At 35.6% G+C, this 13,605-nt stretch overlaps 1 protein-coding gene across 1 annotated transcript in view; it reads right to left on the bottom strand.

Moving 5' to 3' along the window:
* The window catches only part of ADGRB3 (adhesion G protein-coupled receptor B3), an 802,747-nt gene that overhangs the window by 342,774 nt on the left and 446,368 nt on the right, over positions 1-13,605 (bottom strand). The window contains exon 14 of the mRNA XM_059942117.1: positions 9,220-9,322. Coding sequence (XP_059798100.1) covers positions 9,220-9,322 — 103 coding nt within the window. The remainder of the gene's footprint in view (positions 1-9,219; positions 9,323-13,605) is intronic.

Consider the following 13,605-nt stretch of genomic DNA (forward strand, 5'->3'; position numbering starts at 1 on the left):
AAGAAATGGGTCCTTTTCTAGTTCTCACAGGAGGCATAGATATGGATGTTCAAGAGATGGGGAGGGGGATACTGTTTCAAACTGGTTCCTTTCTCTGTCCTATGAGACCCTGTCTGGTCTTACCTGAAATCCTGATACAGCTTGTGACTTCCTAAGAAATCCTCAGCAGAGCTACAATGTCGTATAATAAAGTTATGCTATATTTATCTAGGGTTCTGTTCAAAAGAGCTCAGAGAACTTTCTAGAAAGTAAATTATCCCTGGAGTATGACAATGAAGGGCATGGGAGTATACATGTCATGGATATAGACTGTATGCGTAGGTGAGGACCTTGAGATTACAGGTCCTCTACTTCGAGTTCACTTCTTCAGTAATGTATGAGTGAGATTAAGTTCAATCTTTATATAAACCAAAGCAGGATACTGATTATAGGATTAATATTTCATAATTAGAGCTCATAACAGGTTATAACAAAAGAAAATAATATTAGAAAAGAAATAGAATATGAACTTAATTGTTTAGATATCACCATCCATTTTACCCCTCTAAAGACACTAATTTCCACTTTAGAGTGAAAGTATAAAGGTGAGAAATGCCTCTTCTACTCTCATCCATGCCTCTGTCAACCCTCAGTTTCACCCACTACCTTCCTCACCCCTTACCCCTTAGATCTCATGATTCTCTCTCTTTCTGTCCTTGTGAAAATTTAGAAACAATCCACATGAAAATTATAGGTTCCAAACGCACCACTCAATCTTGCATTTCACTGTACATTCCGGACCTACACAAAAGACAGGCACCCCTCTGTGAACATTCATTCCAGAACAGTCACCCATACGTGGGCCTATGAGCTGAGGTCAGTTATGGAAACATCTGAAGTTTACAAAAATAAGCAGAACAAACAAACTAGAGGAATCTTAGTACCTGGATAGACCAGTCACTTAGAGAATAAGAATGTGAGATGGTAAAGAAAGAAAAACCCAATGATGAATGAATTCTATACATGAAAAAAAAACCCAAAAAACCTGGCTAAAAGAAACCACTTGTAAAATATTTGTTATAATTTTCAGATACTTTTCTCAAAGGTACTCTGCTGCAAGGTCTGTTATGAGGAATTTACAGAAAATCAATAACAGGAAATGGCAAGCCCGACAGAGAGCAGGAACAAAACGTAATGACAGAAGCAAGAGGAAAATAGGCAGGCTGTGAACCAACTCACAGAAGTGGATTTAAGAAAAGCATGAAACTAAGAAACCAAAAGCTGTCAGGTAAATGAGCCAAACCAGCTAGAGAAGATTAATTTATAGAGCTGTCAATATAATTGACACTTAAAATATTAAAACTGAATGTATTTGAAAACTTTTGGAAAGAATACGCTGTTCTTGAAAAACATATTTTTGGCCAAAAAACTGTCTCTTGACTCCACTGAAAACAGTATAGTTGAACTTGAGTTAAACATTTGAACTCACCCACTTTTAAGTGTTTAAAAACGTACCATGACCCAAGTTTCCTAATTACCATAGATGTTCTACACAGCACTTTTAGTGCCTTTAACAGTTTTTGATATTTTCTTTTACTTCTCTCCTCTGTCTCAACATCAAGCAAACCATTACTGATCATCCTTGACTGGTGATGGGATTACATTCTGATAAACCCACTGCAAGTTGAAAATATCATACGTTGACAATGCACTTCATACACCTAACCTACAGGACATCATCGCTTAGCCTAGCCTACTTTAAATGTGCTCGGAACACTTACATGAGCCTACATCTGGGCAAAGTCATCTAACATAAGGCCTTTTTTTATAAAAAGTGTTGAATATATCATGTAATTTATTGAATACTGTACTGGAAGTGAAAAACAGAATGGTTGTATGGGTACAGAATGGTCATAAGTATATCGATTGTGCACCCTTGTGATTGTGTGGCTGACTGGGAGCTGTGGACCACTGCTCAGCATCATATGAGAGTACCTTACTGTATATCTCTAGCCCAGAAAAAGATCAAAGTTCAAAATTCTAAGTATGGTTTCCACTGAATGCGTATCGCATTCCCACCATCATAAAGTCAAAAAATTGTAAACTGGTGACTGTCTGTGTATCTATTTAACAATACAATACATCACTGGCTTTGTCCATGTATTTTTATAGGTGGTTCTCTCTTTTCCTCTGATCTTCATAACTTTTCTATTTTCTTGTTTGTAGAATAGGGAATTTAGACATCTTTTCTAGCCCTAGCCCTTAATGATTCTAGAATGACATTTATAAATGAATTCCTTTTCTTTTACAAAACTCTCTTCCAAGTCCTTTTTTCCCCTATGGAATATTTTCAACACATCTCACTATGGTATAAAGAGAAGAAGAAGAGTGAGCCAGGAAGATGATCAAAACAAACTCCTCCATTCATGCAAAAGTCACTTAGCAAACACCTGTAACATTCCAGACACCTTGGAGGCACTGGGGCTACAGCATTGAACAAAACAAAATCCTTGCCTCATACACTTAGCTATAGTGAAGGGGGCAGGGAGAGAGACAAAAAACATAAAGAAGTAAATATATAATATGCTAGGTGGTAACGTGTTATGATGAAAAGTAAACCACATGAGTAGGAAAGGCTGGGAAGTTGAATGGATTGCAATTTTGTACATTGAGAAGGCTTCACCAATAAGATGATATCTGAACAAATGCCTGAAGGAAGTCATTTACAGAAAAGATAAAAATCACAATAAACATGAATGCTGAACCAAGTTACTTTAATTTTTCCTTGGTGCTTTTAAGTTCTGAATAAATTCAATTCACATGCTATCTTAATTACACTCTTGCTATCTTCATGTTTTCAAGGTGTTTTCTCTGGACCTACTCTAGAATCACCTGGGATGCTGATGAAAAATGTAGGTTCCTTGGCTCCAGGAATTTTGAGATTGGGGCTTAATTTAGGAACATACATTCTAATGACTCCCTCCACTCCTTATAATTTTTAATCTACATCACATTTGTAGAAGCATAGACACACAACAGAAATAACATGGTTACTTCACTCTGCTTTTCTTTACATTTTCAAATGCTTAGTCCTCATATGCCATAGTAAATTCCTAATCTGGAAACCTCTTAACTTTCTTGTACCTTTCATAGTCCTCTTGAAACAAAAAATATCCTCTTGTCTGTAGAGGTAAAGCAAGCTCATAGACAAAGCTTCTAAGGACGTGGAGAAGGCCAGTGACCTCTTTGTCACTGTTTCAACATTTCCAGTGCTCTGAGAAAGATGTTCCAGGGCGAGTCCTTGTGTCACATCTTCCAGTGAATTGCACATTGAGTTCTTGTACGTGGATAGGAGAAAGACTGTTCAACTGAGACTCCAAAGTCTCTCTTCATTTCCAAAACTTTAGATATAAAGGCATTACATTAATAATATCTGGATTTTGCTAAGCTTACCCTTTTTCTATCCCCACTGTTAATTGTATTTATTATATAACTGCAAAAACACATTTTGGGAATTCCTAAGAACATTTCCAAAATACCTGACCTGACCCACAAAAGACTAATATATATCCTGCCTATAATTCTAATACTACTTGAGAAAAGCCACATTTTAAAAAGCTCAGGAATGCATTCTAAGAGAAGTAAGATTCTCGTAGATGTAAATTTTTCCACAGTCAAATTTCTGACAGGTCATGAAAGCTGATCAATGTGAGAGGGAGCCCTTTCTGGATTATGTCTTCTAACATACAAACATCTTCATAATCCCTGCAAATGTAATACACCACCCAAGGGGATGATGCAGTCGAAGAGGTATCATATCACATGCAACTCTACAACGAAGACAGTCTGTTGAATGTTCTCCATACCTCTTCTCAAGGTTTTGAGAGTATTTTAGCATTTCTAAGTGATACTTAAAAAGAGTTAAATCTGGGTCTAACTCTAATTTTTTTACAAGGTAGCTGACAGTCCTGAAGTCCAAAGAGCCTCACTGAGAATGCAATACTCTGTTCTTACTTAAAAGGAGAGGGAGATATGGAATTTTTCCATTTATTTACATGAGTTCTACAGAAAGCACCTCATTGAGAACCAGTTAAATCAAGAAAATGGAAAAGGAATAGTTGTCTTTAGCTAAAGCAGAAGAGCATAGAGGCCACTGAAGTGAGGAAGGCAGAGTACGGTTCTATCAGGATAAGTCATGTCTTCCAGGACTTGGCAGCCATTCAGTTAGAACACAAGGGGAGGGCACGTGTGTAATCCAGCTTCTGCTATCTGGTTACTCAGTAGCCCACATTAACCATATGACACTATTTTTGTGGATGTGATAACAGCTTGCTTCTCTAATTTCTTAGATATATCACTAGTCACTGAATGTACATTATTTCGTGACAAATACTTTCTATTTGACATGTGGGAAGTAGTAAAAGTAGAACCACTAGCAGAAATTATTTATATGTGTATCCTTCAAAGAAAATCATTGCCTCTACATATATGTCTTAGAGTGTCTTCCCCATATGTGACTGCATCATTTCCAACAATGGCTGCACAAGTCTGGGTGCACCTCTCAAAAAACAAATGGTTTATCTGTTGGTAAAAACTCTCCAAGGTTGAAGTGGCAAATAACTTTAATAAACAAACACTCAGATAACTAGATTCCATATAGATATAGCATACAGCTTGTCTTTTCCTTTTATATCCAAGAGGTTGTAACAATGTGTCCTAGTAGTGCTTTTATGGGGTTGTAGCAGAGACAAGGGCTGGCCAGGCTGTTCTGCACAGTTCCAATCTATTGGCTGCCAGCAGAGAAGTTTTGCTAAATTGCTTCAAGAGCACAACACATCTACAAATGTTAGAGTTGCTCCTGGCAACCTCCAGTTTTCCCTAATATCCCACCACCACTTTACAATGGCCATTCTCATTGTGTGGTGATTCCTTTAATCAGATTCCTAAAGTGTTGGCATGAAATCAGCATGGCAAAATGTAATCTCTAGTTGCTAACTGACTTTCATTGAGTAATATATTATCATTATTGTAGTTTATCTGATTCAAAATGGCACTGTTACTGTATGCATATATATTATTTTCATAATCAAAAAATTAATTTTGCAATGCTCCAATGCAGGGTTATTAGCTTTCTATTGCTGCTGTAACAAATTACCACATACTTAGCAGCATAGAAAAACACAGATTTATTATCTCACGGTTTCTGTGTGTCAGGAGTCTGGTGAGCTTAGCTGGGTTTCTGCTCAAGAAATTCACAAAGCTGGTATCAGAATGTTAACAGGAATGTAGTCCTTTCTGGATATGGGGATGAATCCACATCTAGGTCCATTTGGGTCTCAGCAGGATTTAGTTCCTTGTAGTTGTAGGACTGAGGTCCACATTTCCTTCCTGGTTGATAACCAGGGGTTGTTTTCAGCTTTTAGAGGCTGCCCATATTCCTTGGCTTGTGGCCCTCATCCTTCATCTTCAAAGTCAGCCATGGCAGGGTGAGTCCTTCTTACCTTGCATCTCTCTGACCATAGCCGGGAAAGGCTTTCCAACTTTAATGGCTCATGTGATTAAACTGGATCTGCTCACATAATCCAGGATAAATGACCCATCTCAAGGTTCTTACCCTTAATCCCAACTGCAAAGTCCCTTCTGACATGTAATATAATATATTCACGATTTATGGGGGTTAGGATATGGGCATCTCTGGGGGGCCACATTCTCTTTACCATACAGGGGGTGACAACTTATGCAGTCCAGGGGCCAAATCTGGCTTGCTACCTACTTTGTAAATGATATTTTGTTGTAACAGAGCCACATCCATTTTTATATACTGTCTCTGGTCGCTGTCACACTACAATAGCATAGCTGAGTAGATGTGACAAAGACCATTATAGCTCATATGTCTAACCTGACTCAACTGAAAATGTTTGCTGACCCTTACTCCAACAATAACATAATTAGTCTAAAATCTTTTTGAAGAATATCAATGTTGTATTATGAATAAGAATAAACTGAATGTGAAATGTAAGTGGGAAGAATGCTTACTCAAGTTTAGGAATTCAGGATAAAAAAAAAAAAAAAAAAAAAAACTGTAGCCAGAGAATAATTTCTATCTCAATTTCAGCCGTTGGCAGCACCATCAATCTACTTGTTAGCATTTCAAGACTCTCCCATAAAAACTACCAAGGGGTTTAAGCAGGCAAAACATCAGAAATCTTTTCCAAATGGACGCAAGCTAGGGTAGAAAAGTAATTTTAAAAGTAAAGGGATAAAAACGCCCCTTTGTAGAAATTATAGATGTATAGAATGAACTTCTTTAAGCTTTGCCAAGTGATTTTTAATTCATTGGGTTGTTATCAGCCTTTGCTATTCATGAAAATACCCACTGATGAATGTTGGAATTTCTTTTCATTGTTTCTCATGCTAATGGTGAAAAGCATATTCATCAGAGTTTTCCATTGTGTTTTCCACTATGATTTACAAAGGCCATGGCTCATGATTCATTTTAGTTTATACACATGAAACAAACTCCTTAATTTGTTAGCTAGATCCTGTTAGTATGCCAGCAAATACAGCAAGGAAAATAAAACCTCAAGCCCCAATTCCCATGAGATCGTTTGTGACTATGACCAATTTGAGAACTACAAAAAAACCCAGTGGATTTTTCTCAATCCTGAAAGATAGCAGGTTGGCCCTACCTAGACCATGAGAGTTGTTGCTTAGAGGAAGGAATAAAAAGAAAGGCGAAAATAGACTGCAGAGGCTGCAGGCCAGGATAGTCCAATGTGTCCTTCCACCAGAAATGGAACTACATTTAAGACTTTTTATTTGAAAAAAGTGCACTTTCAGGCTTGCAAAGTTGATAGAGCACGAGATAACTAAAATGCATTTATTTTCTTATTCTTCTAACTCACCTTTTAACGCTAAGGATGTTATATATCTTGGAAATTCACAGCAGGCTCAGATCTGTCAAGACCAAGGCATCCTAATGGTGGATGTGAGCATGTGTGAATGTGTGTTTGCTTATGTGTGCACTTATAGATCCATTCTGCTGCACTTATTTAGGTCCCAATAATGACTTTCAATAAATGTATTAACTTTCCTTGCACATTATGGAACCTAACAATATTGATAAGTATAAATGTCACACTGAAGAAACCTTAAATAATATGAAAAACAAAATTCTTCTTCTCAGAAAAGCAAATTTGGTATTTCCTATAATCAAGCAATTGCTATGCCCAAGCACTAAGGACCACAAACTCAGACTCTACAGATTATAACAATAAAGCCACGAGCCTAGAAAACTGAACTAAGAATAGTATCTTACTCTTCAATGACTTATGAGCTGGTTAAAACTGCAAATGGCTTTGCTGAATACAGTTTGAAATTTCAAGATTTCATGTTCTATTACCTATTCCTACCAGTTCCCAAGGGGCTTATTACACTTAACATACTTTAAATGTTATTTATTTAAAAGCTTTTTTAAAAAGAACATGTTTTGTTTAAATAATGTTAACAGGCTTTTCCCTAGACTCATTATAACTATTAATTTCTTTTCTTCATTTCTTTTGCACATGGTGTATACAACAGATATAATTTGCAAGTCATTAATCTCTTCTGAGCTTAGAAAAATGCAGCAGATACATTTGCTATAAGAAAATAGGTGAAAGTAGACAGTCTTGATATAAGCAAGATGTCATATCTAAAATAGCTCAACTTTGAAGGCAATACCAATGATAATACATCTGTATCTATATCTCAATAGTGATTTTATCTTTATGTAGGAAAGTTGTGTGAATGTTCATTTACAGAATTGTTTACTCCATAAGAAACAGGATATACATTCTGACATTGCATTGCTTTTTCAGTAAGCAATTCAGGGAATTATTATCTCTTACTATGTTTCATCAATGCTTATAACTGGATAGACATTACCATGATAAACAATATATACAAACAAATATGTAAATAAATATTTTATAATACATGTTGAAGGTACAAAGTTCCTTATTCAAAAATTATGTTAAAAGTATCTCCTAGCTTTCAGTGCAGTGATTAGATTAGGGTCATTAAAGGTATGAGGAGGTAGATATAACAGAAATAAAATACATTGTCAAAGGTAGATAGAACCAGTATGGTCACATTTTTGCAAAACTGGGAAAAGACCTAATAGTTTAAGTAGCAATCATGATGTTTAAAAGTTACTGCTGAGAGATTTGAGATTTTCATTAGACAATCTAGGAAGCTGGAACACTTTTGTAAAAAGTGGTTTATAGGGAAGATAATTGTCATTTTTTTTATAAAATGGAGTTTTTTAAAATCAAAAATTATAAAATACCAGAAATGTACAGGTTTTGTAAACTAAAGGATGTGAGAATCAATTTCATCATGTCATTCACTAACTATATGAACTTGGGAAAATCACAATCATTTTGTGCTTTCATTAATTGTATGCAAAAATCAAGTTCATAGAAACTTTGCAAGGGATTAAAAAAAAAACTATGTATATGCAACATATGAGACAGTTTAACACAGGAATTGTAAAAGCATAATTAAGAAAGTCTCAATAGGAATCACTTTCCTTGCCCCTTAAATCAATGATTTAGGTATTTAAGGTGGATGTATAAAGGATAAGTAGATATTTTAAATTTCTACATAAGGCCTGAACAAGGTCTAAAGAATTTCAGTTGCAGGTGGATGCATTTAACAAAGGGTTCTTGTCATTCTGGATGGAAGAGTTGGATTTGAATCACTGGAGCACCCAAACAGTTACAAGGAGCCTCCGCTGATCCTGGGTGTAGCACTTTAAAAATCTGTTCCACCGACTCTCCTACCCTGGGGTACCCTGGAGTATGTCACTGCCCTTTGCTTTATGTCTGTAGCTTCTGTTGCTGCATGCATCTTAAATCTGTGTGTTTACATGGCAGTTTTCCTCACCATGTGGCAAGAGTGGTTCTTCCATTTGATCTCCCCTACTTCTTAGCTTAGAGCCCAATAAAGATGTGGGCACTGACAAACTATTAACTATTATCCTGGAGAAACTGAAGAGAGTTCTATCATGAACCAAAGCATAGGATAATGTGTCATTTTGTTTGTATATAATACATATCTTCATAACAAATTAATTCATTTGCAACTCTAAAGAGTTTAGAAAATGTGTTCTGGTCTTATCAGTCAAAAGAAGGATTGTTAACCTTCTTTAAAAGGTAAATTCTACAAGCAACTCAATGCCAAGTGGATGATACTTACATTAGCCAAATGAGCTAGTTCTATCTCCAGGAATGAATCAGTTGTCTTGGGTTCAGGCCTTATGGTGACCACGATGATTTTGGAATTAACGACAGTATAATTTCTGAAACAGAATAATTATGATTAAAAGGAGACAAGATTGATGATGAATATTAATTCCTACTGTTCAATACATGTTGTGATGGCATTTTTAATAAATGTATCCTAAGCAAAGACATAGAAACATCGCTCAAATAGATTTAAAACATGATACTGAACTACTATTCATGGAAAGATATAGTTGATTTTTTGTTATAAATATACCCGATCTGTAACTAGAAAACTTTAGGGGGAGAAAGCTATTGCTGACTGTTACCATTTTAAAGGTAGGAAAGATGGAAAAGCAATAGCGCTAACAATTAGTTAAATCGGATTTACCTGCGAGACAGGTGGATCATGAATTCAAACCTTCAAAAGATCCAGGCAACCTTTAAATGAATATAATCCATTCATCTCAAGGTGGACCTAACAGTTTGGTTCTCCAAGAGACCAATTATTCTTCTTGCAAAGTGCTGTCTTGGTGTTTTTTAGACTATCTCAAAATTCGTTAAGATGAATGATTGGAAAGTGGTGTAGAATGAAAACAAGTAGAATTTAAATATCAATAATCTTTGTTGCTAATTACTGACCATCATTCATTTCAACAATAGAGTTCTACAGGCCACTTCTTTATCTCAAAATGCTAGATGTAAGGAACACATTTGCATTTGGAAATATCTCACCAGTACTGTTCATTCACAAAGAAGTTTTAAATATAACAATATTTACAAGCTACAAAAAAAATTATCCCTAAATATAAACATGTAAAATGGAACCAGCTCTTTCTTGCATATACAGGTTTTCATCCAACATATATAAAATGCTACACACTTCCTATAATATAGAGATTTAAAGATTTTATTGTACTTTAGTTACTTGAAGAAATATATATATATACACACATATATATATATATATATATACATATTCATCCTTCCTTTTTACTATTCTGGGGAATTTATAACAGGTAGCAAGACAAAGTCACTTAATTTTTTTCCTCTTTTTTGTTGTTTAAGGCGTTATTTATAGGTAATAAAATTCATCAACTTTAAGTGGACAGTTTAAAGCTTTTGGTAACTGTATGCTACAATGCAAGCACCACCAAATCCAGACAGACAACCCTCCAGTTTCCTTGAGCCCCTTTGCACTTGATCCCCACACCCCTCCCCATGGTTCCAGGAAACCATGGGCATGATGTCACTATAATTATGTCTTTGTAGAATTTCATTATATAGAATCATACACTACATAGACTTTTGTGTTTGACTTAATTCACTCAGCATAATGTTTTTGAGATTTATCAGTCCTGTTTCTCTTTATAGCTGAGTAGTATTTCATGACATTGAATTTGTGATCTATTCATCAGTTAAGTGAGCAACCTTTAGGTTGCTTCTGATTTTTAGCTTTTATGATTTTTAGCAGCTATTCATATTTGCCTATTATGAATAATTGGTATATATACTTTCTGGATGGACATATATTTTCATGTCTTGAGTAAATAACTATGAGTGGAATTGCTTGCTCATGTGGTAAAAGCATGTTTAATTTTATAAGTTACTGCCATACAGTTTTCTAAAATAGCTGTATCATCAAAGTCATATAATTCTAATATCATAGAATAATGTTGAACCTCACATTCTTTGTGAAAATGTTTTCCCTAATGGGCTGATCTTTGCCACAAAATTTCACCAGAAAAAAATGCCAACTATGCCACACTTGGAGGAATATTTAGTAGCAGAGGAACTATAAACATATTCTGAGTGGGATAACATTTTTTAACCCATATATTTAGTAATGTCAAATAACAAATTCTAGAACACTCAGGAAGTTTCATGGTACCCAGCCTAACAGAAAGATAGTAAAAAACAACAAAGTATAAATTTGTTTTCAGTATTCCTTAGGAGGAAGGTGGTTGTAAACAGAGAAAGTTGGTTGACTGTTATTTATTTCATTTAATACTAAATGAGTTGGGCTTCCCTGGTGGCACAGTGGTTAAGAATCTGCCTGCCAGTACAGGGGACACAGGTTCGAGTCCTGGTCAGGGAAGATCCCACATTGCTGCAGAGCAACTAAGCCCGTGCATCACAACTACTGAGCCTGCTCTCTAGATCCCGCAAGTCACAACTACCAGATCCCGTGCACCTAGAGCCCATGCTCCACAACAAGAGAAGCCACCACAGTGAGAAGCCTGCACACCATAACAAAGAGTAGCTCCTGCTTGCTGCAGCTAGAGAAAGCACGTGCCCAGCAATGAAGACCCAATGCAGCCAAAAATAAATAAATAAAATAAATAAATTTATTAAAGAAAAATACTAAATGAGTCAACTGAAGGTAAGGGGCATTGAGAAGGATATGGAAGTAAGCTCTAAATGCCAAGTTTCCTTTGCAAACTCACTCTTCCCTGTTTCTCTGTGAGCAAAAGTGATCAGGGGATCAAGTAAGAATAGATGTGATTAACTGTGAGGTGATACCAGTTGATTAATTATGTTATCAGATCTGACAGGATTCCCAGAAAATGACAAGATATATATATATCTTGTTATATATCTATCTATCTATCTATCTATCTATCTATCTATCTATCTATCTATCTTGGAGTTAGGGACAAAATTAATCTGCCACCACCAAAAAATTTATGGAGGTTTCTCCCAGAGAACAGTCCTGGGACACAGATGCAAGTTCCTTTTTCAGGAATGAATACATTTGAGTTCAGGTTGGTTATCTGAAACAAAAATATTTACACGTCACACAAACCCAATCTGCCCCCTTATTCTGGTCCTGTTTATAATCCCATTTCCCTGCTATAAATAAAACCAAATGCTAATTTATAAACTGCTAATTTTAACAAATTTTAGTTAAATTTGATAGTATACAGATATTTTGTATTATTTTAGAAGTTGTATAGGTGGCTGATTTACTGGAAAATACAGATGTGGGTATTCCAAACAGGAATTTATAACTTATCAAGATATTTATGAAGTTCTCCTTGTGTGTTTGGGCTTGTGGGTATTTTAGCCCTAGGAAACTGGATGGTGGAGAGCCAATGGCTAAGATAAGCAGCCTTCTGTGGCGGGTTCACCAGCTACTTAATCAGCCTGGTGGAGAAGGTCCCTAGAAGATGAAATCTGCCTTATGGCTTTTGCTAAGTATGTGTGTGGGGAGTGGGGGGAGAGGGCATGTGTGTGTATGTGTGTTAACTCATTTAGACTACATTTGAGAAAGGATGTGTGTCAATATATTTATGCATATGGATGTGCTTATCACATTACGTGAGTCCCCTCCCACCTTGAGTTACTACCATGTACTAGCTCTACCCCACACCCATTAATGCTATATATGTCTCCTTCCACAAGATTATAGTTCAAGGAGGGCAAGATTTGTATATAGCATTTATGTATCCTCATTTACATTATGCGTGGCACATTTTAGGGCTAAGACATATTTGAATGACTTATTAAATACCACATAATAAACAAAAATATCAAACTTTTTGCCAATGTGATTTAAAATATAATGTCAGTATCACAGTATCCAAATATTTAATGAAGGAAAAATAAACAAATTTACATTATGCAGTGGCTCCCTTTTAAAAAAGTGTACAGTGTACAAAATTTCTTTAATTTATTCCATCAATTTATTCTAATTTGCATAAGTGAATAGCTGGCTCCTCATGTGCCATGTCAGGCTTTGTGATCTACTAATGCTTCCTGGCTGGGTTCACATTTGTATTCACTGCTAGAAAAGCAGATCTTACAGCCAAATAGATTTCATGACTAAAGTAATAAAGATCTTTCTTGTCCTTGAGATTTGCACTAGTCAGTATCTAAAACATTTTAAAATGTGTAGAGTTCTTTATTCAAAGAAGGCTCAAGTTATTCTTCACAATTTTTACAAAGGTTTAAGGTGCTTAGGGTACATGAATCATATCTTAAAGAGAGTAAAATAGTGACTACAAAATGCAATGCAACTGTTTACAAGCGACTCACTTTAGGTATAGGGCCATACATAGGCTGAAAGTGAAAGATCTAAAATGATACTCCATACAAATGGTAACCAAAAGAGAGCAGGGATGGACATATTTGTATCAGACAAAATAGACTTTAAGCAAAAACTGTAATAAAAGACAAAGAGGAACATTATATAATGATAAAAGGAAGATAGGAAGATATAACAATTATAAATATATGTAGCTAACGGCAGAACACCCAAAAATATGAAGCAAACACTGGCAGAACTGAAGGGTGAAATAGACAGTAACACAATAGTAAACTATTTCAATACAATACCCTGCTTTAATAATGGATAGAT

The sequence above is a fragment of the Balaenoptera ricei genome, chromosome 12, assembly GCF_028023285.1.
Source record: "Balaenoptera ricei isolate mBalRic1 chromosome 12, mBalRic1.hap2, whole genome shotgun sequence".
NCBI classification, from domain to species: domain Eukaryota; kingdom Metazoa; phylum Chordata; class Mammalia; order Artiodactyla; family Balaenopteridae; genus Balaenoptera; species Balaenoptera ricei.